The sequence below is a fragment of the Narcine bancroftii genome, chromosome 8 (genome assembly GCF_036971445.1).
Source record: "Narcine bancroftii isolate sNarBan1 chromosome 8, sNarBan1.hap1, whole genome shotgun sequence".
NCBI lineage: Eukaryota > Metazoa > Chordata > Chondrichthyes > Torpediniformes > Narcinidae > Narcine > Narcine bancroftii.
The window spans coordinates 83,149,000-83,173,606 of NC_091476.1; the positions used below are offsets into that span (position 1 = coordinate 83,149,000).

Here is a 24,607-nt window from a genome sequence, read left to right on the forward strand (position 1 = left end):
TAATACTAAGCGCGGTGTGTATAATGGGTATTTAAGATTAGAAAAATTATTTGGATCACAGTCCAATCTTACTGGTTGCAGGTAATTCTTGTACTGTGCACAGAAGTTAGCATTAACAAAGTTCACCAGTCTTTGGTGCTTAACAGGCAAATGGTTGCCACTCAGGAGGGTTCTTGTTGGTCTTCAGAGAGAGATTCCTTTTGTTCCAGGACATCCACAACTCTTTGCTTCAATAGTGGAATAGTTCTTTTGATGAACATTGAATGATTTTGAAAAGGAGGCAACTGGATGGTCAATTTCATTATGTTTTTGCAATAAAACAGCACCTGCTGCTCCCTTACTGGCGTCCACCGCTACAGAAAATGGTCTGTCAAAATCAGGAGATTTTAAAACAGGGCAGTGGTTTAGTATCTCTTTTAAATTTTCCAAAGCTGCCTGACAATGTTTAGTCCACACAAATTTCTCCCCTTTCTTCAAAAGATTGGTTAAAGGAAGAACAACCTCAGCAAAATTTCCTGTAATATTCTGTCATTCCTAAAAACCTTCTCACTGCTTTCTTGCCATTGGGAATAGGAAACTCAGAAACTGCATTCACCTTAGCTTGAATAGGTGTAACTTTGCCATGGCCAACTACATAACCCAAGTATGTTACCATGACATTTTCAAATTGACTTTTTGCTAAATTAATAGTTAAGTTTGCTTTGGATAATCTTGCAAACAATTTGTCCAATTGCCTTAGATGTTCTTCCCATGTGTCACTTTTTGTGACCAATTAATCAATATAAGCATCTGTATGAGTTAACCCTTGGATAACTGAATTAATCATCCTCTGGAATGTTGCAGGGGCATTTTTCATGCCAAAAGGTAACACATTATACTCGTATAAACAGGATGGAGTTACAAAAGCTGAAATATTCTTTCCTCTCTCAGTTAAAGTCACACACCAGTAACCCTTCAACAAATCCAACTTAGTAAGAAATTTAGCTTTGCCAATTTTATCAGTACAGTCATCTATTCTAGGAATAGGATAAGCATCTATTTTAGTTACTGAATTAACCTTCCTGTCATCTGTACAGAACCGAACAGTTCCATCTGGTTTTGGTACCAGAATACAAGGAGAACTCCAGTCTGAATTTGAAGGTCTAACAATGTCATTCCTCAACATATATTCAACCTCCTGATCCATGATTTTTGAGTATTTATTCTATATGGATGCTGTTTTATGGGATTTGGTTCTCCTACATCTACATCATGGTAAATCATGTCTTTTTTGGAATATCAGGGAACAAATTTGTGTATTTCAAAAGTAATTATTTCAACTGCTCTTGTAACTTAAGATGGCCTAACTTTTCTTCCAAATTTTCCAAAATTTCTGAGTTGGACAGACGTACAGGAACCATGGTTTCTTTAAGGTTACCCTTACAAGATTCTGCTTCCATAATTTTATGATCCACCACTTCCTCCACTCTGTCCACAGCCAACACCTCTGATACAGATTGTTCTCCACTGCCCTTATCATAATAAGGTTTCAACCACAATTCACCCTCCAAGTTATATCCACAAGCCATTTCTTTAATCTCCTGTTCAGTTACTGCTTTCTCCCTTAAGCTAACAAGATCTGTATCTATTTTTGGTTGCTAAATTAACTCTTTCCTTGATAAAGAGAAATCCTCACTCTCATAATGACCCTGTTCTTTCAAAAGTACTTCAGAAGTACTGGGCAAATCTCTATCAACTGGATCTTCTTCAGCTGTCATCATTTTCTTAGTCATAGACCTAGTAACCGCACATGCAGGATATATCTCACCATCTTCTCTAACTACATCCTTACAAGGCCGATTTGTTAATCTTAAATCTAATCCAACTTTATCCTCTGCAAAGTTATTCCCTAATAAAAACAAGACACCCTGCGTGAGTGACTTTGGAATTACTCCCACTACAAAAGGCCCTTTGACTAATTCCAAATTTAACACAACCTTGTGAAGCGATATTGACTCTACCTCACCTTCAACACCTTTAATATCAAAGTTGTCTCCCCTTTGTCAGTCCTTTGATCCACAGTTAAAACACTTTCCAACAACAATGACTGAGCAGCCCCAATATCTCTAAGAATCTTAACTGGAACCTGTGGTTCTCCCTCCTTTATTGAGACAAAGCCCTCTGATACAAAAGGCTTGAAAACGTTCATGACCTCCTTACCAGGTTTGGCATCTCTGCTCTCCTTAAATTCCACTGTTTGAATATATGCTTCTGGTAAAACCTTTTTCACTTTTATTTTTCAAGACTAGACAATTCGCAATCACATGACCAGGTTTCTTACAAAAATGACATACAAATGCAGAAGCTACCTTTCCTTCATCTTTTAACATTTTCTCCAGACTCTATTTGAGGCTTACTATCCTGCTCCATACTAATGTTATGAACAGATTTATTAATCTGTTCCACATTTGCTCTCTGAAAATGCCTACTATTCTGGAATGTACTTTTGTGAATCAGAGCAAATTCATCCACTTAGCTGCCTGTTGCCACGTCCCAACGTCTCTCTCAACCAGGTATATTAATCTCTGGGACCCATCTTTTAATTTCCTCTATTAAAATTAATTCTCTCAATCTGTCAAAATCATTGTTTATTCCTTTTGAGGCACCAACGGTCAAAACACAGATTTCTTCAGAGAAAAGTCCATACAAGATTGATTCCATGTTTTCACCAAACTCCTAAATTTTTGCCTATATGCCTCTGGAACCAACTCATAAGCTTTCAATACTGCTTGCTTAACAGTATCATAATTTGCCATTTGCTCTGCAGTCAAGGTAGAGTACGCAATTTGTGCTTTTCCCTTCAATTCACTTTGAAATATTAAAGGCCACTTTTCTTTTGGCCATTTTGAGCTCTCAGCAACCTTTTCAACAAGCTGAAAATATGTATCTATATCTCCCTCATCAAAAGGAGGCACTTGATTTACCTCTCTGCAGGTCACAAACCTCTCCCCAGGAGTTACAGCCTCATTCCTCTTACTTCTTTCCATCTTCATTCATAACTTTTCTAATTGAAACTGTCCCTTTCAATTTCCTCGTTCCGTCTTTCAGCTACGTCTAACTCATATTTCCTCTGTTTTTCACCTTCCTCTGTCTCATTTATCCTCTGTTTTTCAGCCTCCAACATTCTCCTTTTTTTCTTTCTTCTTCCACCTTCAATTTCTCCAATTCCAATTTCAATTCAAATTTTGTAAATCTTCCTCAACACTTTATCCTTCACTTTATATATTTCACTATAATCCTCTGTATTTGTACTTTCCTCATCCAATGTTTAACTTCATTAATTTTCAGTGCCTTAGAAATAACCATCAGTTCCTCTTTTCTCATGTTCTGCAGCTCTGCAGGTGATGGTTGTAACAAAAATGTATCAACTTCCATTGCTGCTGTTTTTCCAGGCACCAGCTTTAAGTTCGCTTGCAAAAATTCCAGATACAATAGCTTGCAAAAATAAACCCAATCAACTAATAAATCATAAAACTGCAATATTCAAATCCTAAAGGGCGATTCCCCATAAAATGTTACGGAGTCCAGGGGACCCCTAAAACCAGCAGTAATAGATATGCCACACAACACAAAGGGATAGTTAAACAAAAGTAGTTTTTAATTATAATTGAACAAGAAAACAGAATTAGACTTTAACTTATTACTATCAACTTACTTAACCTACTTAATCCCTCCTCTAATACTAAGCGCAGGTGTGTGTAATGGGTATTTAAGATTAGAAAAGTTCTTTGGATCACAGTCCAATCTCATTGGTTGCAGGCAATTCTTGTACTGTGCACAGAAGTTAGCATTAACAAAGTTCACCAGTCTTTAGTGCTTAACAGGCAAATGGCTACCACTCAAGTGGGTTCTTGTTGGTCTTCAGAGAGAGATTCCTTTTGTTCCAGGACATCCGCAACTAATTCCTTCTCAATCAGTCTTGTTGATGAAACTTGCCTTCTGTGTTTTAAAATGTGTGTGCAAGCTGCTCTAGCTATCCCTCCCAAACCACATCCAAATACTCTGTCACAATTAAGAATGATTTTGGGGTCACATTACAAGACAGAGGTGCTCACTGTGAAGGTAACATCTGTGATTCTCCAAGGACTCTGTTTTTGTTTCCTCTACCGATACTATTCTGGACAGATGCATCTGCCACAAATAGATTAGCAAGGACTTCAAAGAGCCCAATCAGTAATGATGAACAAAGAAGTTACTCCACTTGACACATTGTGTGCTCTTGCTCCTTTCAGTACTTCTCCAAAGTATTACTCAACAGAGATAAGCACTGTTTCTTTACTGAGGGAGGTGGAGTCGGTGTTGAGCACTCCAATGTTGACGCCCTCTCACCAGTACACCAGGAGGCCGACACTCCTGGTGGCTTTGTCTTGGTAATGGGACAGTACGTACCTTTGGAATGTGATAGAGGAATCTGGCACATTGTAGGTTTGATATGACGCTGAGAGTACACCAGTGTCAAGCTGTGGCTCGAGTCATCTGTGGGACAGATTATAGATTCAAAGTAAGACGGCACAGTAGGCCCTTCAGCCCATTGAACCTCTGCCATCTAGTTCCTATCTATACTGAAGCTGATTCCAGCATCTGGCCCTTTGGCTTCCATGTCAGGCAAATGCACATCTAAATGCTTCAATGTTGTGGGGGGTTGTGCTTCCACCAGCCTCTCAGTCAGTGCATTCAGATTCTAATCACATCAGTGAAAACATTACTCCAATTCCCTTCTCATCTACCCACTGCTTGCAGACACCTCTGTTTTGGTATTTCAGTCAGGTCCCCATCTCAGGCTTTTCACTCTGAGGATAGCAAATCCAGTCCATCTTAGGGTACATTGTGGTCCATCTTTTTTGAATTCACTTCTGTGCAATCATATCCTTCTACTTGACTAGAGTTGTACACAGAATTTTAATACTAACTATTGTCCTCTGTGCTTGTATCATAACTTCCCTGGTCATATATTCCATCCAGTAGCCAATTTTGCTGCCACCTTCAGGCATCTGGGACTTGTACAGCCAAGACTCTTTATTCATTTCCAGTTCCTAGCCCCCTACCATTCATTGTGTACAGTATATCCTACATTTATGAGTTCTCACATTTTTCAGGATTAAAATGCCTTTACTGTACCAATATGTCCAGCCCATCAGTATTGACCTGTAAGCAAAGATTCTTTACTATTGATATTTTAACCAATTTTTTTATGATCTTCTAATTCATTAATCATACCTCTTACATTCATATATAGAACAGTATACCACAGGTCACAGACGTCAAAATGTAAGCACAGCCCTCAGCTATCATCCTTTTCATTCTTTTATCCAATCTGTCAACTTCCTGTGGATAGCTTGGGCCCTCATTTTTTTAACCAATTTCTATTGTGGGTTATGGTCAAAAACATTTCATAACATCTTTGAAAATTGAGCCATTGGTTGGATAGGATCTCCATCAATAAGACCATGCTTACTATCCTTGAGCAGTTCTTCCATTCCAAATACAGATTAATCTTGTTCTCAGATTCTTCTCCAATAATTTACTGCCACTAATCTTAGTTTTACAGACCTGAATTTACTTGTCATCCCTGTTATCCTTCATGAATAAACGTACCATCGTCATTGCCCTCCAATCATCTGGTACCTCACATGACGAGAAGATTTGAAAACTTCTCAGAACAGCAGCAATCTCCTTCCTTGCCTCCCACCACAGCCTGGAATTCATCTCATCAGGCCCTGGGTATTTGCCCACCTTCCTGACAGCTAACATGTCTAATATTTATCATTTACAGTTGTAATTTGTTCAAGAAATCCACTGTCCTTCCCTATCTGAATTCTCCAACTCCAATGTCCTCTGGTTCAATTAATAATATCAGTGCCAAAATGATTGTGAGAAGACTGCAAGGTCACCTGATATGGGAACCATTTGTTGTGTCCAAGTTGATATTCAGACTGGACATCATGTGTGGGTGCCTGTCTCTTTCCAAATGAATTCCTATTCCATGCATTCTTGTCAGCATCACAGTTCTTGAGGAACAGCGTGAAAATAAGCTTCAGCCCACCACCTGCTCGCTGACCAGCAATAACACCTTACACAAATTATATATAATTACCATATCACTGCCTCACATTCTAAGTAACTATCCCCAGTAGCAATACCTCCAAGATGAAAGCCCTGCAAAAGTGGAGGACACAACCCAGTACGTCACAGGCAAAATATTACCCATCATTGAGAGCATCAATGTGGAATGATGTCATCAAAGTTCAGCACCAATCATCAAGAACCCGCACCATCCTGCACATGCTCTGTTCTTGCTGCTACCATCAGGAAAGCAGTATAGGTGCACAAGACTCACACTACCAGGTTCAGGAACAGCTGGTGCCCCTCCACCATCAGACACCTTAACGACAAACTCAATCAGGGACTCGTTTAAAGGCACTAACTTTACACTTTATTACTGAATTTTTTTTCTGTATTTACAGTTTGTTCACATTTATTTCTTTCTTTACATTTTTCTTTTGTATAGGTATCTTTATCTTTAGTACAGTTTATCCAACCGATTAGTAGAAATTCTGCCAAGCTGCAGGAAAAAGACTCAGGGTTGTATGTGATGTCTTGCATGTACTCTGACAATAAATTTGTCCTTGAGTTTCTGCCAATCATCTACGCACTGGGGTAAATCTACAGTTGTCTTTAATCTACTGACCTGCACATCTTTGGGCTATGGGGAAAACTGAAGCATCTAGAGAAAACCCACTTAGTTACAGGGAAAAGACCATAGACATCGGAGCAGAAAAAGGCTATTTGGCCCATTACGTTTGTCCCGCCTTTAGACACAGAATCCGAGCCTTCTGGTCCACGAACCCACAGCACTTAAATTCCCCTATTGACCTAAAACCCCTGTACGTTTTGAAGGGTGGGAGGAAACTGGAGCATCCAGAGGAAACCCGTGCAGATATCGGAGGACATACAAACTCCTTATGGACAGCACCAGATTCAAACCCAGGTTGTTGGCACTGAGTGTTGCGCTATTCAGATGAAGCTGTCACATGTCCAAAGATCCAGTGATGAAGGTTGTTTTTTTTGTGTTCAAATACCACACTGAGGTCAGGATTAGATCCTGGTCTCTGGTGCTGTGAGGCTGCAGCTTTAGCTGTGCCTCTCTGCTGGACCCATTACACCTCATTAGTCAGGAAGGCATAACAGTACCTGCACTTCCTAAGGAGGTTGAGGAGGGCAAGGCCTCACCAACCCTGATATGGAGATTTTATCAAGTATGAGAATGCATTTTGAACATCCACTTTTCAAAATTTCCCAGTTTTAATGAAGGCAGTGTCTTGAAATGTTAGTTCTACTTCTCATTCCACAGATGCGACTGAGAATCCACTGGCATTTCCTGTTTTATTCCAGTATTTTGATGTTGCCTGTTGGGTGTTATTTGAGAAATTATTATTGAGGGTTATTTTGGATTAGTGCATTAATTTTAAACATTATTTACTTAGAGAATTATTAAAAATTATGGAGATGAGTGAGGATAATTAAAAAGGCTATCTAGTTAGAAGTGGCTTCTTAAATAATGAGGGTGATGTTTTAAGTTTTAAATTGAAACCCAGTATTTGAGAAAGATGACAGCTGTAAGAGATGGTAAGTAATGCACAAATGAGACAAGAGTTATCCAACACTTCCATGTTAAAAGTTGATGTGCAGCAGAAGTAAAATGAAGGGATGTTAAGAAAGTTGGAGGGAGGTTTTAATGCTCCGGAATATGAAATCATTGCATAAAAAGTCATTAGTTGTCATGCAGGGTGAAGTAAGGATTGGAATTTGACCTGATCTGGAGAGGAATGTTTTGAGGTTCAGAGACAGTTTTGGAACTGGTATTGATGACATTTAGGGTGGGAGAAAGTGATCACTGAGGGGATAACAATGGAAGGAATAGATTATCCGAATAGGAATCAGGAGCAGGAGTCAGCCATGGCCCTCAAGCCTGCTGCACTATTGAATAAGATTCTGGCAATTATCTACTTCACAACCTACCCAACAAGGAGGTGGCTACCTTTCACCCTTTGGCTATCATGAATCTATCTATTTTTTTTAAATCAGAATCTGTTTCCACTGACCTTTAGGAAGAGAGTTTGTAAATGCTAATAATGGTCTGGGAGAAAATATCTCACCACCTCTGCTTTAAATGGGCACCCCCTTTGTTTTTAAATGACCCTTATTCCTAAATTATCCTACAAGGAAATATCCTTTTTCCATTCATCCTGTCGTGAATCATTACTTGTGAATGTTTCAATCACAGACTCATATCTTCTAACCTCAATTCCTATCTGTCCAACCTTTTCTTCCAAAGGAAAGCTATCTATTCCAGGTATTAGTGTGAGTTCACATCAACAATCTTTCTTAAATAATGAGACTAAAACTCATGCACAATATTCCAGATGTATCTTAACAAAGCCCTTTATAACTGAAGCCACACCTCCATTCCCTCTCAAAAACAAAAGAAAATAGCTTTTCTATTAGCTTGCTGTATGAGTATACAGGCTTATTGTGAACCCATTGACTCTTGGTTTCAAAATGTGTTTGTTGGATAAGTGGAGATGAAGAATTAAACACAGGTTTCTGCCAGGCTAGGGATCAATAGACCTTCGCTGGGGTGTGAGAGGAGTGGATGTGATAAATGGCTGGTGAATTGGAAGTGGGATAGGCGTGTATGATGTGAATGCAACATGGTGGCTGGAGCAGGAAAGGACTGGGTGCAAGGTCAGTTCAAATGGAGGATGGGGGTGAGTGTTGAGAGATAGGAGTCGCTGGAATTGAAAAGTCATGAGTGTGAATAGATTGATGCAGATGGAAAGTGGAAGGAGAAGGAGAGACTATTTTAATCATTTTATTTATTGTGCCTTTGCATCAATGAACAGATAAAGAAGCACATTCGGAGCTTCCACTCTGAGAAGATTTACCAGTGCACGGAATGTGACAAAGCCTTCTGCCGGCCGGATAAGCTTCGACTACATATGCTGCGGCATTCTGATCAAAAAGACTTCCTCTGCTCCACCTGTGGCAAACAGTTCAAAGTAAGTGGTTGCTCAACATGGGAGACAGTAGCTGCTGTTGGAAATTGTATGTTTGTGTGACAGTGAGATTACTTATTGCACACAGTAAGCTGTTGGTTTCACAGTTTGACAGAAGGAAAACTTCTATCACAGTAAGCTGTTGGTTTCACAGTTTGACAGAAGGAAAACTTCTATATGATTTAACGGAACTGAGGGAGAGGAGGATTAAGAGGAGGGGGACACTAAGAAAGACATGTCCAGAAGAATGTATTTGTGCTGTGTTCATGACTGTATTGAACCATCCTTGACCAAGACCTCTCTCTGTCTGGACTGTAGAGAAGCAGATGTGATACAGTCAAATGTATCACATGGGCAGCACAGTTGGCATAGTGGTTAGTACAATGCCTTTTACAGTGCCAGCAATCGGGACCGGACCTGGGTTCAAATCCTGCGCTGTCTGTAAGGAGTTTGAACATTTTGCCCGTGACTGCATGAGTTTTCTCGGAGGGCTCTGGTTTTCTCCCACTGTTCATTTGAGCGGCAAGGATGAATTGGCCTGTTTCAGTGCTGTATGACTAAATTTAAAAAAAAACTCTCATGCAAAGAAAGTAGATGCAGCATCTTCTGTTCCTCAAAATTAAGTTCAGGACCTTGAAATTTAAGGCCTCTGTCATTATAGCCTGAGAAATAGGATGAATGGACATTGTCACCTTGAATGACATATGATGGCCAGGAGGTGGTCAGAATGATGAGCAAGGAAAAGCAAACATCAAGCATGAGCTGGTCTGGATCTCAGCAGATACTTCTTATGGAGTAGTGAATATTTCATGACCCTCCAACTCCTCTTTATGTGGAACCAACTCGCCAGCTTTGTCAGCACATGCACCACAATAATGGAAGCAATGGATGAGGCCAAAGAGAAATGGTACTTTACCATTGTTCATTCCCTGGCCCAAGACCCAAAGGGAAGCAAACTGGTTCATCGCCGCTATTGAAAAATCAGGGTTGAACCGACAAAGTTTTCTGAAAAGGAATAATTTGCAGGGACAGAATCGGAAAGGCTCAGTGGAATCTTTCTCCTTCAAAAATGTTTGGAGTCAGTATGCTGTTTCAACAGAGAAACCAAAAAAAGCTTCACTCTTAAGGATGGAGGGCATCACCTGCAACCCATCTGAAAGAGAAAGTGCTGGAAATACTCAGTAGGACAGGCAGTATCTTACACTTTGCCACATTTTGTACAGCAACAAATGTCTCTATTTCTTCCTTTCTGATGCCAGAGATTACAAAAAAACCTCATCAGTTCTTGGATTCTAACCTCAAGTCAAGTCCTTTCTTCTTATTCCATGTTCTCCCCCACCCCCCACCCCCCACATCCCACTCCCTGTGGTGTTTTCACCATCCTGTCTGACCTTTCCTTGTCTGATTCACAATGGTTGTTCCATAGTAGAGGCCTCACTTTCATCTCCCTCATCCTCATCTTAATCAATTGAGTCTGAAATGACGTTGGACTGTTCAGCTGGCTGCCTCTGTCTCCATGGCTATTTCCTCTATTCTCTGGATTATTTTACTCATTTGCCAACTACCTGGCTCTTCCTCTGTCTGGCCCTTCTGTTTGGTCATTGTCAACTGAACTGCTGTTGACATTGGCCACATTGATTTTTCTGTTCTCTTTACTTACTCTAATCTCCCACACTCTGACCTTGCAGAATTCCACTTACTGAGAGCCAATCCTGACATCATCATTGATCCTGCCAACAAAGGGAGTGCTGCTGTCTGTGTATTGACTTCATGTTCAACAGCACTACCCTTGTTGGCAGGCTTTTAGATGCATCCTCCTACCTCTCTCTAGTCCACAAAGTGATCCACCTATCAAACATCAATGTCTCCTACACATTCATGGACCTCATCTCCTCTGGAGACCTCCCTCGACATCCAATATGGTAGAGTCAAGACTTGCACTGCGCACTTCTGCCTCCTGCCCAAGATCCACAGGCAGGACAGTCCGGCAGATTCATTGTCTGTGCTTTTGCCCCACTGAACCTGTATTTTCCGAGGTTGACTCCAGAATTGTAGAGCACAGAACTGGGCCTTCAGCCTTTGACATCCTACCAACCTTTTAGCCCATCTTCACTAATCCCCTTGTTTTTACTTTGTATTTGTATCTTCTCTGCCTTGCATAATAGTCCTGTCACGATATCACTTAAACATGATATCCAATTCCACAAATGCCTGTGGACGTGCATTGCAGATATAAACCATGTCCTGTGGTGGAAAAAATTGTTCCCCTCAAATCCTTTCCTAAATTCCATCCTCTCTCCTTATACCTATGTTCTCTTGTTTTCATGTGCCTACCATGGAAAATGACCATGACTACCAATCTATCTTATAAATTTTATTCTGTATATATCTCTATCCTGTCATTCTTGGTCTTTTCTCCAGGGAAAAAAAACCAAGCCTATCCAATCTCTCCCCATATCTAAAATACTCCAATCCAGGCAACATCATGGTGAATCTCTTTTGGACTCTCTCCAGCTCAATCACATTATTCCTATAATGTGGCAGCTAGAACTGAACAGTCTAACCATTGTGATGTTAAGTTGCAATATCATGTCCTAACTTTTATATTCCATTCCCTGACTCAAGGTCGGCATTCCTTGTATCCTTTTCTTCCCTGTTGACCTGCATTGCCACTTTCAGGACAATTCCTAAATCAGTTCATCCTGGAAAGACAGTTTCCTGGATGGTGGAAGGGGCAGAGGAGATTCCCAACTAGACCTGCCTTTTTGTAAGATATGTGGAATAGGTCTTTGTTTCAGTCCTGCTCCCCACTGCTTTGGGGCTGCTTCTTACACTCATGTATCACTAGAAAGAGTAATGTATTGTCAGCCGCTTTTTACGTACTTCACCTTGGCATAGCTTATTCTTGACTCTTCCCATCCATTATTGGCTCTCTTTATCTTCATTTCAGTGGATCAGCTTGATATAAACATCCATTACAGGCCCATAAACTCCCACAGCTACCTTGATTAAACTCTCTCCCACCCTGCATTTTGCAGGACTCCACTCCATTCTCTCAAATGCTCTATTTCTATCACATTCACTCCGTCAACCATTCCCATAATTTTGCACTATATTAATTGCTGGAATTAAATACGTGTTCTTTCACCTCTTACCTTTTACCAGCCAGGAAGCATAGCTATCAGTTTCAGACTTGAAGTATTAATTCTTTCTCTTTGCACAGATGCTGACGACCTGCTGGGCTTTTCCAGCCTATTTTGTTTTTCTTTCCAGGATTCCAGCATCTATTTTCCCCTCCATTCAAGCATTGGCAACTGAGTGAATTCAGGTATCTCGCATAACCAAACAAGCGATTAGTGCAATGTAACTACAGCAACAGCTGTCTTTAAAGAGTTACGTTACCCTCATGTCTACATGTGTTTTTATGTTCTCCCCATGTCTGTGTGGGTTTCCTTTGGGTGCTCCAGTTTCCTCCCATCCTCCAACCATCAGCGAGGTTCATAGATATTAAGCAGCACATGGGCCAGAAGGGCCTGTTACCATATAGTAACTGTAAAATGAAGACCAAAAATTGCAGTGTAAGGGTTAAAATGTATTTCTTGCAAGCAAATTCCAGTTTGTGACTTTCAAGCAAATGTTTAATATATTTCAAGTCATCCCCGGCAACAGCCATTTTGAAGGCCATAGCTTGCCTTTAAGAGTTAACCAGGTCAGTTAATTTTCTTGGTTCTATTAAATGGTAAGAAATTTAGAATATTCTGACAACTTTAATTGACTGTTTAATCATCGTTTAATCATCATCTAACTAAGTTTAACAGCTTACAATAATATATAGCAACTGATAATAGTGTTTAATGAACTGGATAACTCAGATTTAGTACAGATTTGTTTGAAGGAGTCATAGACAGCAACAACATCTAATTCCTTCAAGCGATTATAAAGGAAAATAGTCACAACAATTTTTAGTCAATAAAAGGCGGAATGGGGATGTCACATGATGCAATAGAGTCAGAAGGTGGAAATCTGACTCTCCCAGGAATCAGTTTTAAAAAGTGCTAAATAAGCAAGGTACATTTAACTGAACTTATTAAAAATTTCTTAATAACTACTTTACAACGATCTAACTAAGTCACCTAAAAGAGGGAAGACCGTCGCTGGCCCGTCGCAATTGCAGACAGAACAATGACAAGACAGAATAAAGACCTACTGTCTCAATGGATGCGGGAGGTGATGTGAGAATTCATCCCCAGATGAGTCGGGGTTCTATGGGGGTCGTCAGATGCTCCACAGTGCCATCACAGCCCCTTCTCCGGGTGATAGCATCTAAAAGGAAGATGTCGAACTGCACATGCACGTGCATGCACGAACCAGAAGAGCTCCAAGGTGTCGTTGGAGCCGGCGCGTTTTTGCTGGCTCAAGTACATGCCAACCATTATTTCAGGAACAAAAGATTTCTCAGTCTGTTTCGCAGGCCAGCACTCATCAGTTTCTAAAGATAAAGGTAGGAAACTGAAAATGCCACAGGAAGAAGATTGTACAAATGCTCAGTTATTAAAAAAACTGAGGGAGATGAGAACAGATAGGAAAAATTCAGAAAAGTGGATGAAGTACTTTGCTATTTTGGAGGAATTGCAAAATAAATTGGTCAATATGGATGAAAGAGTTAAAACTGTGGAGGATGGTATGTAAGAACGGTGAAAATGGAGAATGAAACTGATGCATGGGCCATTGAAAAGCAGCAATTTTGGGGAAAATTGATTTACTAGAGAATTTTAATTGAAGAAATAATATTAAAATAGTTGGCCATAATGAAGGTGATAACCCGATTAAATTATTTTAGCGATGGATTGCAGAGGTCCTGGGATCAGACAAATTTGAAAATACTACTAAAATTGAAAGGGCACATAGAACCTTCAGACCATGGCCTCTACCAGATTAGAAGCCAAGGTCTATTCTCATAAAACGTCTTCAATATCAAGACAGAGAAAAAATATTGGCTCTAGCCGCAGAAGGTGTCAAAGATACACAAGGTCCACTGGAATTTCATGGAACAAAGATATTTTTCTATCCTGACATGTTTAGAATTGCTGAAGAGAAGGGAAGAATTTAATCCGGTGAAACGTGTGTAATGTAGATAAATATTGTGAGAATTTGGTAAAATTAGAGTAGGTTGCATACATACACACATTTCAAAACAGATCTTATTTGAAATACTGAAGGATACATATTCAGTGAACTTTACAGAAACTATGGAGAATGCTAAGCACATTCCACAAGCAAGTGCTAATTGAAATTATGTCATCAAATTAATCAACTGGAGACAGGTCGTCTGTGTTGAACATTTCTACAAGGCTTCTGACCTTTCTGCAAAGTGTTCACTCAAAGGTTAATGAGAAGTTTTGTTTACCTAAGACAACAGATGGGAGCAAAAGACTAACTCCTGTTGTTTGCTGGAGAAGGTGGGGGGGGGGGTTTGCAAGTAAGAGAGTCACATGGGCTTTCTAGCAGTTAGAAGATGAAGAGAGAGAGGGACTGAACAGTCACAGCTGAAGCAAGCAAGAAGCTTGTTGGAATTAAAACAGAAAGCTCCAGAGCAGCGGATGGCTGGAAGTGCTATCTGTCTGATGTTTCTCTTGGAATAAGTGGAGCAGAAAGGAACTCTGTGATAGCCTGAAAGAAAGAATTTATCATCTGGAGAGCCCTGATGGGACAAGTTTCATCAAGACATTGAGGTGACTAATGGTGGTACCTCAGTTGTAGAAATCCTGGAACAACAAATCTCTTTCTGCAAACCTCCAAAGGACCTTCCTGAGCGGTAACCATTTACCTTTTGAGCACCAAAGCCTGGTGAACTTTATACATGTTAAATTCTGTGCACAGTATAAGAATTGCCTGCAACCAGTGAACTTGGAAGAATGAGAAGTGAGATTGAACTATGAACCAAATAATTTTTCTTAAATTTACACACACATCATATATGTGCGCTTAGAATTAGAAGGGGGTTAATTTGGGTTAGTTAAGTTAATAGAGATAAGTTAAAGTGTGATTCTGTTTTCATGTTTAAAGATAATTAAAACAACTTTTGTTTAAGTTGCCATTTATTGTGGTGAATATTATTGCTGCTGGGTTTTGGGGTCCTTTGGGCTCATAACACGTGCTTTATGGCAAAAGGGCTACAGATTCATTTTGTGCCATCCTGCCATTTTGAAGATTTTCTTGCAAGGAGGACAGAATGTTCCTTATAGATCATGTTCATGCAGAAGAATTTTTTTAAACACTACCAGTTAATCAGCAGGAGGGAGTATGAAAATGTTTGATTAATATAAAGCTTTTAAAAAATTTTTAATCTCTGTATAGATGAGATTGGTATGGTAAATATCACGGGGTTGGGGGTGTTGGAGGATTTATGGACAGATTGCTATCGACTTGTGTGTATTTGTGGCAGATGCTGCAACCCGTAAAATGGAGGGTGGGGTAATGTGTATTATTTAAACAACATTAAATGGGAGGATTTTTGTTAGTTTCTTTTTCTTTTTGAATATCATAATTGTTTTTAAGCTAAACTGGTTATGTATAATTCTTCTTTCTTTTTTCTGTCCAATTGCTGAGGAGGATGACCCTTAACACGGTAGACAATGAATACTTGGATGGCCGAGGAGGTGCAGGGAGAGAGGTGAAGGGGAAATGTCGCTGGATTTGGACTAAATTAAAAATCAATGAGTAACTTATTGAGCTTTCTTAGTTGTAATGTTAATGGGCTAAATGGACATGTGAATAGGAAGAATATATTGACACATATTAAAAAAAATGAAAGTAGATGTAGCATTTTTTTCAAGAGGTTCATTGAACTGAAACAGAACATCAGAAATCACAGCTTCTTTATTTAATTCAAAAGCAAGGGGAGTGGCAATCCTGATAAAGAAGACTCTTCCAGTTATGATACAAAATGTAGTGATTGATCCTGTAGGAAGATGTGATATAGTACATTGTCAAATCTTTTCAGAATTCTAGACTCTTTTGAATATATACACGGCAAATGTGGATGACGAAAAATTTGCACAAGAAACATTTCTCAATTTGGCAGGAGCACATCAGAATATTTTAATAGCTGGGATTTCAATTTTTGTCTAGATCCACTTTTAGCTAGATCAACTAGAACATAGAGATTTAAGTCAATGTTATTTAAAAGACCGGATTTTTGTGATATTGTTCGAAGACAAATTCAAATTTTTCTTGAGACTAACTTTAATTCAGTTAATGATAAATTTATGGGATGCGATGAAAACATATTTAAAAGGACAAATTATAAAATTAAGAAGGACTATATGAAAGAATTGAATCAATTGGAAAAAGAGATAACATTTAGAAAAAGATCTGCAAAGACTGACACTGAGGAATAACGTATAAGGTTTATAAATAAGAAACTCCAGTATAATAAATTACAAACATATAGAACAGAGAAAACAATAATGAAAACTAAGCAGAGGTATTATGAGTTAGGTGAAATGGCTCATAACCTCCTTGCTTGGCAGATGAAAACAGAACAAGTGTCAAGAGCGATCAATGCAATTAAATTAGAGTGAAACGTGACTACCAACAAAACTCAAGAAATTAGTGAAGTTGTTAAACAATTTTATTCTCAATTATATAAATTGGAGTCGGAGAGAGATGATAATAAAATAAAAGAAATTTTGTCACAAATAATGTTAACTTTACAAGTGCAAATGGAGCTGGGTGCCCCTTTCACCCCAATGGAGGTGAGGGAAGCATTTAGCTCATTATAAAGTAATAAATCTCCAGGAGAAGATGGTTTCACACCTGAATTTTATAAAGAATTTAAAGATTTACACATTCCTCCTTTTATGGAACTATTAGGTCAGGTGGTGGTAACACACACTATTTCGGAATTTTTTTCTACTGCAATAATAACAGTAATACCAAAAAAAGCCAGAGACCTTTTAAAGCCATTGTCATATAGACCTATTTCATTGTTAAATGTAGATTACAGAGTAATTGCAAAAATTTTACCTAATAGATTGACAAAACTTTTACCAAAATTGATAAATATGGATTAGACAGGGTTTGTGAAAAAAGGAAATCTGTGGATAATGTAATTAGATTACTTAGTATAATACATCTAACACAAAAGAGGGGAGACAAAAGTGGCTTTAGATGCAGAAAAAGTGTTTAAGGTGTTTAAGATTCAGGATGGGACAGGTATTTGTAAACTGGGATAAAGCTTTATATAACAATCCTAATGCTAAAGTTGTTACAAATGGGCAGGCTTCAACTGTGTTTCCATTAACTAGATCTAGTAGGCAAGGATGTCCATTATCACCTGCTTTATTTATTTTAGTGATTGATCCTCTTGCTGAATTGATTCAGTCTGATCCTGATATTAAAAGTTAATCAAGAAGAATATATAATTAATTTATTTTCTGATGATGTTTTGATCTACTTGACAGAACCAATGGGTTTGCTGTGTAATTTATATTTAAGACTGGAGGAATGTGGTAAAATAATGGGTTATTAAGTAAATTGAGATAAAAGTGAAATTATTCCCCTTATTATAGGGATTATACTCAACAAGATGCCTAATTTATATAGCTGACAAATCGAATAAAATATTTAGGGATACAGGTAGATAATAAGATGGATAAAATATACAAATTGAATTATGTACCTTGAGAAAATTGGAGAGGATTTGAACAAGTGGAAGATGTTGCCAATAATATTATTGGGCAGAGTTAATTGTGTTAAAATGAGTATGTTTCCTAAATTCCATTATTTATTTCAAACATTACCAATAATGATAACAGAAGTTTTTTTTAAAGAATTAAATAAATATATAAGAAATTTTCTTTGGAAGGCTAAGATATCAAGAATTTCCTTTCCATGTAAGTTTGAGTTAGGAGGTTTACAGTTAATCAAATATTAAAAATTAATATAAGTTGGCTCAATTGAGATTTTTTGCCTCTTTTTAATGAGGGAAAAAAGCAAGCATGGTTTAAAATAGAAATTAATAAAATAGGAGAGAGGAAATTGGAAGACTTTGTATGTAAATGGGAAACAAAATTATTATCTGGGGAGAGGGAACCACCCTTGTTGAAACATTTGATTAATATTTGGAATAAGGTAAATGACAAAATTGGAAAGAGGGACGCTGTCCTGACTAAATTGCCTTTGATACAAAATCGTCATATCCCATTCTCAATGGATAATCAATTTTTAAACATTTGGTCTCAGAAAAGAATTAGACATGCAGAAGATTGTTATGAAGGAAGAAATTTAATGTAATTTGAACAATTAAATAAATATGTGAAACAAAATAATTCACTTTTTTATTATTATCAATTATGGGCTTATTTAAGCGATAAATTGGGTCCAACAATGTTATTACTGAAATGTGGTGATGTAGAAATGTCGATATGTAGTAGACATATTATCTCAGCTATGTATATTTTATTGTAAAAGGGGACTTTTAAACAGGAGATACATGGGTTCAGACACTGATGGGAGACAAATCTAAATATTTACATTGATGAACAAAATTGGTCAGATCTGTGCTGAGATATGACAAATCTATAAATGTTGGATATAGATTAGTTCTGTATTATTTTTTTACATCAATTATACGTTACACCACAGAAGTTAAATAAATTGAAAACAGATCTATCAGACCAGTGTTTTAGATATGGTCAGGAGATGGGTACTTTTTTAACATTCTACTTGGTCCTGTCCTAAAGTGAGATCTTTTTGGTTAAACTTGACAATTTATTTAGAAGAGGTTACAGGAATTAAATTACCACAAAACCCAATGTTATTTTTATTAGGTAATATTGAAGGGATAAGACCAAAATTGAAATTATCTGTATATCGAAAAGAATTTTTAAAGATTGCCTTAGCAGTAGCAATAAAATGTATAACAGTAAAGTTGAAATTGGATCCCCACCTGGGTATGGAGAGATGGAAAGCAGAGATGCACAGCTACATTCCTCAGGAAGATTATTCATAATCTGAGAAATAAATATGATGTATTTTTTAAAAATTTGGCACCCGTATTTACAAATTGAGGGAATTAATTTATAGAGATTTTCCCTAAGCTTCAAACCTTGTTAACCTCCTTGGAAGTATTAAAAGATGCAATTGTCAGAACCGTGTGGTGAAGGGTGTCCTCTGGCAACCAGGTTTTTATTCTTGTTTTTCTTACGTTATCTTTTTTTTCTTATTTCTATTTTTTTCTTTTCTTGGGGTTAGTTGGGGGAGGTGTTGGGGTTTTATATCATCATGTATAATGAGTTTGATGCTAATATCTGATAAATATATTTTGCATCTGGCTATAATTACATGTATGGAAAAACACTTTAGATCAAATTAAAGACGTTATAAAGTTGGAAATTGGATTTGGAATTTGAACTGGATCGATTGGGCTCTGTTTAGAGCATTTTGAATTCAAAGAAGCGTGATCATCAACACCATCACCAAGGCCATTGAAGAAGCAGCAAGCCTTACTAAGGATTCCTTCTGTGTGTTTATTGCAAGTTAGAACATAGTTTGGAGAATCTGCCGCTTGTCCTTTGAGGACTGTTTTGGTTTTGGAGTTACTGTTGTGCATGTTTGATGTCTGAGTGCAGCGTTCATCTGAATGGATAAGATGGCAGCCGTTGCTGGGGCTGAATGGATAAGATGGCAGCCGTCGCTGGGGCTGAATGGATAAGATGGCAGCCGTCACTGGGGCTACTGCCCCTGAGGAGCCAAGTGTCGAGAGAATGAAGGTCACGGATCCTAAAAAAGAATCGCGAAGGGGGCAATTAGATACAAGTGGAAACAAAGCTACTCTTCAAGCAAGACTGAATCAGGTAATAGAAAAGCAGAATGTTACACCCTCTGGGAGTATAAATCCCACAGAAGTAATGCAAAAACCATTTACAGAATCTAAGATCAGCCATTTAGAAGTGTTTGAGGTGTGGCACAACATAGTGGCGAGGAAGTAAAAACACAATAAAAAAGCCCTTCATCAAGGTATGAGAAAATGCTGGTAGGCGTCCGACCAAAAAGGTGGGGGGTGGGAGGGAGGGAAAGGCAGGAAATGATAGGTGGAGAGAGGTGGGAGGGGACAGCAGCATTGAAGGAGAGGAGGTATGGGGTGGAAAAGGCAGGAGATAGTGGGGGAGGGGAGAAATGGAAGACAGGAAAGGGGAAGAACTGGAAAGACAGGAAAAGGGAGGGGAAAGAAAAGGCAAGCAGATTTAATGAAAGCAGAAAAGTCAATGTTGGAAAATAAGGTGGTGTTCCTCCAATCTGCGGGTGATCAGGGTGGGATAGTATATTAGGCCAAGGACAGACATGTGAGTCTGGGAGTGTGACTCCGAATTGAAATGGGTGGCTACTGGGAGGTCTCTGCTGTTACAGATGGAGCAGAGGTACTCAGAAAAACTATCTCTCAATCTGCGACTGGTCTCACCAATGTATAGAATGCCTTAAAGGGAGCACTGGATGCAGTAATAAGTCCTGAGGCTATACAAGTGAAGTGTTGCTTCACGTGAAAGGCCTGTTTGGGTTCCTGGGAGGAGGTGTGCGCACAAGTGTTGCACCTCCTGCGAGCACAAGGGAAGGTGCTGGGGGAGCACGATGGGTGGGGTGGGATGAGTGCACGAAGGAATCACAGAGGGAACGGTCCCTGCAGATGGCCAAGAGGGGAGGAGAAGGAAAAATGTGTCTGGTGGTGGGATCCTGTAGTAAGTGCCAGAAATTCCAGCTGATAATGTGTTGGATATTTTTCGTCTGGGGACTCTCCAGCCAGATGGCATTAACATTGACTTTTCTGCCATCTATTAAACCTGCTTGCCTTTTCTTTCCTCTCCCCCTTTCTTTTCTTTTCAGATCTTCCCTTCCTTCCCCCTTACCCACCCAGTCATCCCTCCTCCCCCACATTGCTGCTGTCCCCTCCCTCCCTTCTCCACCTATCATCTCCTGCTTTTGCCACTTTCCCCCAACTCTTTTGTTTGGACGCCTGCTGACATTTTACCATACCTTGACGAAGGGCTCAAGCCCGAAACGTCAGTTATGTATTTTTACCTTTGCTACATAAAGGTGACTGTTTGACCTGTTGAGCTTCTCCAGCTTTTTGCGTTTTTACTGTTAATCAGGCCATGTTGAGGGCCTGAAGTCTCTGGTGCCCAAAGTAAATTATGTAAATCAGTGGTTTCTTTCCACTCACATACCATTTAAGTAATCCCTGTGCCATCGGTGATCTGTGATGAGTAAAGGATTACTTAAGGTGGTCTGTGGGTGGGAAGGGAAGGTTGAGAATCACTGCTCTAGACCCAATTGTTACTGAAATATTTTGCTTGAGAAATATTGTCATTGGCCCATTTCATTTGGAGCTAGGAAACTGTGCACATAACAAATCAATTAGGGCCAATTAAAACAGTGGTTTTCCAACTTTAAGCAATCCCTGACCTGATGGCATATGAATTACTTAAAGTGGTATGTGAGTGGAAAGAAAAAGGTTGAGAACCTTTGAGAACCTAAAGTGTCTAATGTTTTGGAGTCGTGTTTTGAGGAAGGACAACAGAAAAAGTAAATATTTAAGATCAAAGAAGAGCCAGTGTTACAGTTATGAGACTTTCATGGTCCCGAACTGGTCAGATTAAAGCATGGTGATGCCAAAACTCAAATCCTGATAATGACCTCAGTGGGCAGAGGTGTGAGCCAAATGACATCTTACTATACATATTATATGCCGCCATCATCAGGTAACAGAAATCTGGGTGAACAAAGTAACTTTTACCCAGGCATGACAAGGCCAGATGAAATGGCTGCATCGTTAATCTAGTTACAGTCTCTCTCATCTCTGCCCAAGAGAAAGATTCCAGTTTTTGATGGCGACCCACCTCAATTCCAAGCATTTATGAAAAATTTTGAACGCAGTATTGTTAGAGCCAAAACTGGGAGGATTGTTAAGATGATTTGGAACAGTTCGCGAGTGGACAATGACAAGATCTTGTAAAGAGTTGCCATCATATAGTCCCAAGTGAAGGATACCAAAAGGCTAAGTTTTGAACTAAAGAAGCATTTTGGCAACAAGCAGAAACTTGCTACAGTTTATGTACAGAAGGCTCTTTCATGGACTTCAATAAAACCAGATGATATGAAGGATTTACAAGCTTACGCCCTCTTTCTAAGAGGATGTTGCAATGTCATGTCAGAGATTGGTCAGCTACGAGATCTTGTCATATCTCGTAATATGCTGATCATTATAGATAAATCCCTACCAGATGAAAGAAAAAGTTAAGTTGTTGAATATCAGAAACGATGCGATGTGGCAGCTACTTTTATGGACTCGAAGTTCATTGAAGGACAAGTGGATGTCATCACAGATCAAATGTATGGAATTATCCAAGGCGCTCAAACAGTCGAGAGGTCCAAATCATACCCTCAACCAAAATTTTTTAAAAGTACATTTGCCACCTCACTGGCAGATAAAGAAATTAAGGAAAATGAAAGTTTGCCTGTTGTGAAGAAAGGTTTGTTCTGTAATGACAAACATACTTTAGAAATGTGTGCACAGATGGAAAAGAAGATGCATAGTGAGAAAATCACCTTTTTGAAGGAAGTGGAGTATGTTTTGTCAGTCTGTGTAAAGGACCCATTAGCAAAAACTGCCAGATGTGACATATTTGTGATATGTGTCGTCAAAAACATCCCAAGATGCTACATATCTTCCAGGAAAAGAAGAAAACAGAATAGGAACGAAATGACAAGAAGCAGAAGAAAACAGTATTGAAGCCTTGGAATTGACAAATAGTCTTACTGGGGCTGGAGAGAACAGCTGGAAACTTCTAATCATACCCGTACAAGTCAAGGCCAAGAAAGGAAGTGTAATAGTTCATACTTACGCATTTCTTAACCCAGGAGGCACTGTGACATTTTGCACCGTGGGGCTAATGAATAAACTTAACCTTCAAGGAAGAAGTAGACAGATTCTATTTAGAATTATAGCCAACATTGTTTTGGGCCTCAAGATTGCTGGATTGGATAGTAACTGTTTTTGCAACTCCTAGACATTTACACTCAGATAACTATACCTGTGCATAAAGGAAATATCCTGCATCAAAACGAAATCAACTCTGAGATTGAGTTGCTGATTAGTTTAGGTGTTCCAGAAGCTCTGGAACCACTAGATATGGTAAGGAGTCTGGGAGATGGACCTTACGCTGTCAAAACTATGCTTGGTTGGACAATTAATGGACCATTAGGAGAAAAAGAGGTTCAAAATCAATCGTCTGTAAGTGTCAGCAAGATATCAATTGTGAAGCTTGATAAGCTGTGGGAGCAGCAGTTCAAGAATGGCTTTCCTGAGTACATCAGGGACGATGAAGAACCTTCAAAGGAAGACCAGCAGTTCTTGGAGTCAGTGTCAGAATCTGCCAAGTTAGTTCATGATCATTATTGCATTGCATTACCTTTAAAGGAAAGGGAAATATGCATGCCTGATAATAGAGGTGTAATTGAACAGCATACACTAAATTTAAAGAGAGGATTGAAGAAAGATTCTGCCTTTCATTCAGACTACACCAAATATGTTCTGACATGATATCCAAAGGATCTGCAGAGAAAGTACCAGATGATATCTTGGTACATGGAGATGGCATCCCAGAAGAAAAAACTTGGAATGGTGTTTGATTGTGGAGCGACATTTTGGGGAGTTCACTAAATTCTTAACTCTGACAGGGTCCTGATTTGACTAGTACATTGACAGGAGTCTTAACTAGATTTCATAAAGAACCTCTGTCGTTATTACAGGTCAAAACACTGAATGAAGACCGTGACCTGTTACGATTTCTTTGGTGGCCTGATTGGAGACTACAGTCAAAGCATGGTAGAATACAGAATGACAGAGCATCTATTTGGACCGACTTCATCACTAAGTTTTGCAAATTTTGCCCTTAGTTAGGATGCTGAGGACAATATGGAACAATTTAGCTTTCAACCTATAAACACTGTCAGAAATAACTTCTAGGTGGATGACTGTATCACTTCTGCAGCTACAATTAAAGGACAATATCTCTTTATCATGAGTTAAGAATGATCTGCAATAAAAGAGGCTTTCTACTTACAAAATGGACATGTCACCGTTGACAGGTATTGGCTGCAATACCTGAAAGAGAGATGGCAAATTTGGACTTGGACCATGACAACCTTCCTGTTGAGAGGATGTTAGGTGTACAATGGTGTGTTCAGTGTGATGTTTTTATGTTCAAAATCATTTTGAAGGACCAATTTCTCGACAAGAAGGGGGATTCTATCAACAATCATTTTGATACATGATCCTCCAGGAATATTGGCACCAGAAGTCCTTACTGCTAAGAAGATCCTGCAAGATTTGTGTAGCAAGAAGATTGGTTGGGATGATGAAATACCAGAATCCATTTTACAAGAATGGACGTGTTGGATTCAGGATCTTTGTGCGCTGGAAGACTTCAAAATTGACAGATGCTTCAAACCCA

At 38.9% G+C, this 24,607-nt stretch overlaps 1 protein-coding gene across 10 annotated transcripts in view; it reads left to right on the top strand.

The window, feature by feature from the left end:
• prdm10 (PR domain containing 10) overlaps positions 1–24,607 on the top strand; it is a 385,295-nt gene that overhangs the window by 232,655 nt on the left and 128,033 nt on the right. For all 10 annotated transcript variants that reach the window (XM_069894370.1, XM_069894369.1, XM_069894366.1 and 7 more), the window contains one exon: positions 8,943–9,098. In XM_069894370.1, coding sequence (XP_069750471.1) covers positions 8,943–9,098 — 156 coding nt within the window. The remainder of the gene's footprint in view (positions 1–8,942; positions 9,099–24,607) is intronic.